Source organism: Mitosporidium daphniae (assembly GCF_000760515.2).
Source record: "Mitosporidium daphniae strain UGP3 chromosome Unknown contig-221, whole genome shotgun sequence".
Taxonomy (NCBI): Eukaryota; Fungi; Microsporidia; genus Mitosporidium; species Mitosporidium daphniae.
The window spans coordinates 1-4,065 of record NW_013546598.1 but is presented as its reverse complement, the minus strand read 5'-3'; the positions used below and the strand labels follow the sequence as shown (position 1 = coordinate 4,065).

At 39.8% G+C, this 4,065-nt stretch overlaps 2 protein-coding genes across 2 annotated transcripts; both read right to left on the bottom strand.

The window, feature by feature from the left end:
• Positions 1-650: 650 nt before the first annotated feature.
• Positions 651-1,697, bottom strand: DI09_221p20 (uncharacterized protein; the record flags this gene model as incomplete). Its single annotated transcript, XM_013383007.1, has 1 exon — positions 651-1,697. The coding sequence occupies one exon, from the start codon at positions 1,695-1,697 to the stop codon at positions 651-653; it is 1,047 nt and encodes a 348-aa protein (XP_013238461.1).
• A 267-nt stretch (positions 1,698-1,964) lies between these two features.
• DI09_221p10 (group 1 glycosyl transferase) lies at positions 1,965-3,911 on the bottom strand (the record flags this gene model as incomplete). Its single annotated transcript, XM_013383006.1, has 2 exons — positions 1,965-3,334; positions 3,635-3,911. The coding sequence occupies 2 exons, from the start codon at positions 3,909-3,911 to the stop codon at positions 1,965-1,967; spliced, it is 1,647 nt and encodes a 548-aa protein (XP_013238460.1).
• Between the last annotated feature and the right edge of the window lie 154 nt (positions 3,912-4,065).

The following is a 4,065-nucleotide window of genomic DNA, read 5'->3' as shown; positions in this document are numbered from 1 at the left end:
CTTTTGTATCGGTGGCGTTAATATAAGCAATCTTGTATCGGCTAATGTCGATGGTATTGAGCGCTTCCTTATCTTCTTGGTAAGCATCGTGTGTAAAGCATACGCACGAAAAACAGAGAAATATCAAGCTCTTATAAACGAAATATGAGGAGTACATCCAGAGTGCCATCAATATATGTCGGTGTTTATTATAGCATTCTATTATTTATTCCGGTGTTTATTATAGGATTCTATTGTTTATGTCGATGTTTATTATGGCATTCCATTGTTTATGCCAAATTTTTGCCACACCGCATATAACGATGGATGGTTACCATGGCACCACTTCAAAACAAACAACATATTTAGTACGAAACCTATCAAAAATACACCCAATATCCTTATTGCACAAGGCGAACTTCGATTTAATGCACCAAAATCGAATAAGCCCTCAGAGTACAATGGTGCACTGAAGGGGTGTAGTGGTGCCAACATTTCAAACTTTAAACTGATCGGTGTTTGGCGGGCAATCAATTTTACCCCATCGATCAAGTTTAAGCCCAAATAACGAAAGGTGCTTCCGGCTTAACTTGCAAATCATTTTACTGGTTTCATTGTAAATTTCGATACTCGTATCAAGGGGTTTGCATACATACATGCGAATGATTTTCTCATGTATTACTGTCCGTAAATGAGTATAGAAGCTGGATTTCATCCGCGTACGTTTTATACGTGCCATTGTCTTCATCCTTGAGTGGCGTCTCCAGAATCAACGGGATCTTGTCAAACCGAGGATCCCTCATAATAAACTTGAAGCATTCAATCCCAATGTGTCCCATTCCAATATTCTCGTGGCGGTCCTTTTTGCAGCCAAGTGGGCCTTTGGAGTCATTAAGATGGAGCGCTGAAAGGAAAGGGTTAATTCCAATCAGCCTATCAAATTTCTCCAAAACGATTTCCCAACCCTCAGGCGTCCTAATGTCATATCCAGCCGAGAAGGCATGGCATGTATCCAGGCAAACACCGATCCGATCTTTCTGGACAACCCTTTCAATGATAGCAGCTAACTCTTCAAATGCAGATCCAATTACATTCCCCTGGCCTGCCATGTTTTCAAGCAAGATCTTTACAAAGGAGGTTTCTTTATGTGCCATGTTGATCGACTCGGCAATAAATTCAATCGACTCGCTTTTTGAGCATTCTCCGCAAGTCGAGCCTGGATGAAAATTGTACAATTTAATGTTAAGCGCTTCACATCGCTTCAGTTCATCAAGAAAGCCCAAATAGCTTGCCTTGCGTTTTTTTGGGTCTGGATTTCCCAGATTAATCAAATAGGATCCGTGTGGCAAAATTTGAGGCTTGTCCTCATCCGGAATCATAAAGGAGGTTTCATTAAGAACTTTTCCAAATTCCGAAATGGCTTCTGGGGCAAGTGCAGGAGATGTCCATCTTCTCTGAGACCGTACAAACAAAGCAACTGCATTGGCTTCGATACAGCAGCTAGAAGTGATGGACTTGTGAATCCCACCAGAGATCCCAAGATGGGCTCCAACCCATTTATTTGTCGCTCTTGCGGCTTTTCTGGTCATGGTTTTATCGAATTTCGGCATTATAAATTTATTGGCTGCGGGATCCTGCTTGAAAAAGCTACCAATATCTTTGTTCTTCTTTGACGATGGCGACAACAAAGACGAGGATGAGGAACCCTTCCGCTTCATAAATTAAAATAGCCAAAAATTTAATACCATTTTTGCAATTTAATTCCTTTTCAAGAAATCGATTCAAAATCGTAGCTTTACAATGTAAAGGAACTTTTTTAGCGGAGTACTTCCTTCGCATCTGCAAGCGATTTTGTGCTATTATTTTTTAACTCTTGACCAATAGTTGCCGAAAAAGGACCCCAAATATAAGAGTTCATTGGCTTGGCACCATTTAGGGAAAATTTGCGACTTGTCCCCAATTTCGAGGTCATATTAATGTAAAATTTATTCTGGGAGGCTAATAGCAGATTTTGCTAAATAATGCTTGATAATGGCATCGGAAAAAGCTTCTATCGTGTAGAGAGACTTTGCTCGGTTGTATCCATTTTCGATGATTTTCTTGAGATCCTGTGGTGATTCCTCGCGAGCTAGATTGTTGCCATACAATTTAGCCAATAAATTGACAAGATCGGCAGGCGGTGAGAAAGAAGCGCCATTCGTCGGTTCTGGTACCAAATACCCGGACTTCATGTGCTCAATAATTTCCAATGGACCTCCAGATGCCATTGCTATCGGGAAACAGTGGGAAAGCATTCCCTCAACAATTCCCATTCCAAAATGCTCATAAGAAGCGGTGTAAAATAAGGCTTTAGAATGGGCAAGAAAGAAACGTTTCTGCTCATCCGTTCCATTCACAACAAATAGGACGTCCACAGCACCCGTGGGCTGATCTTTGGAACACAAAATTATCTTATTAGCATGAGCAACCGTAAATGAAAGCGAATATGCTTTGCATATAGCAACCAGGGTACTTAAATATTCCAATTTTTCAATGTCCATACCACAGCCTCCGCCCATGATGACAGTGGTAAGTTTTGTTTTCTTTTGTTTTAGCGCATTTGTCAGCGCGATAATTCTCTCCAGGTATTTTGACGGAAGGAATCTATTAAGCGAAAGCATCGAGTTAGTATTCTCTATGATGGCACAGACCGGATTTTCCTTGAAAAACGAATTTGAAATTTCAAAATTGGGAGTGAACTCTGGAATTCCTGGATATAAAACTTCGACGTGGTGGCATTGTGGGAAATGTGTGATGATTGCGGTTTTGGTAAACCCGGAATTTGCGTAAACAATATCGGAACATTGCATTGCTTTTTTCTCCAAAAAGCTAAAGAATCTTCTTCCGGCACTTAATATGAATCCTCTTTTTAAGAGGAAAACATGCGCAAAGTCGGGATAATGGCAATAATATGCGAGTATTGGCCTATTTTCATTTTTCACACACAGTAGGCTCATTAAAAAATACAATATGAGAATTCCGGTCGGTAGTTGATCGCAGATTATCATGTCATGAGAAAGAAGCCGACTCAATGCGCATACAATCAGAATCATCGATTTTAAATAGTTAAAAGGATGGACGCAATAACCGAAGATCGAGTTTGGCATGTGGGTGTTGATTGAAGTAATATTTACCATGCCCTCATCAGAAAAAGACTCTTGTTTCAAGTGATAATCTGTAGTAAAAATGTTGACAGTATTCCCTTTCGATTGCAAAGAAAGACATGCCTCAATAATTAAACGATCCGCGCCAGCAATTCCTGTAAACATCGGGTGAATCATAGCAATCCGCAAAGGCTTCGTTGTGATTTTTGACACTTTATGTGACATAATTCCGGATTAAAACTAACAAAAATGTTGAATTCTTAAATAGGTTTGGGKTGATATGCGTTTCAAATCGCGATTACTATCAGTTGCTTTAAATGTTAAAATTAACTACGCTACTTAATTTGGATAATCAACAAAATTCAAAGTCACGTTTAGCCAAGTTTGCACGGTGAAAATGAAGATCGATACAATGTAATCGGGAAAATTCGGCAAACAATACCATTCCAAATGCGAGCGGATATTTTAAGGGTTTACTTTGTGGGTATCATTTCACCATCATTTGGAATTACATGCATCACGGATGATCGTGGTCGTAAAATTGTCCATTGTAAAGTATTCGGATATCTTGGCATATCCATTCTGAATGATGCGCTGGATGTCATGTGGCGAATTATTTTTCTCGGGTCCTGAGGCAAATAATCGGGCCAAGATTTCCAAAAGACTAATTGGAGGTGAAAAATCGTCATGGGCGCCAGACTCTGGAATAAGATATCCCGATTTCATATGCTCAATAATCTCCAAAGGCCCGCCTGAGCCCATAGAAATTGCAAGACAATGAGATAACATTGCCTCGCAAACACCAATCCCAAAATGTTCGTTAGAGGAAGAGTAAAATATTGCCTTTGAATGCTTCAAGAGAAGTGACTTTTGATCGTTTGTTGCATTCAATAGGAACAAGATGCCTGTTTGCGGTAATATCTTTTTGGAGATTATTGAGCAT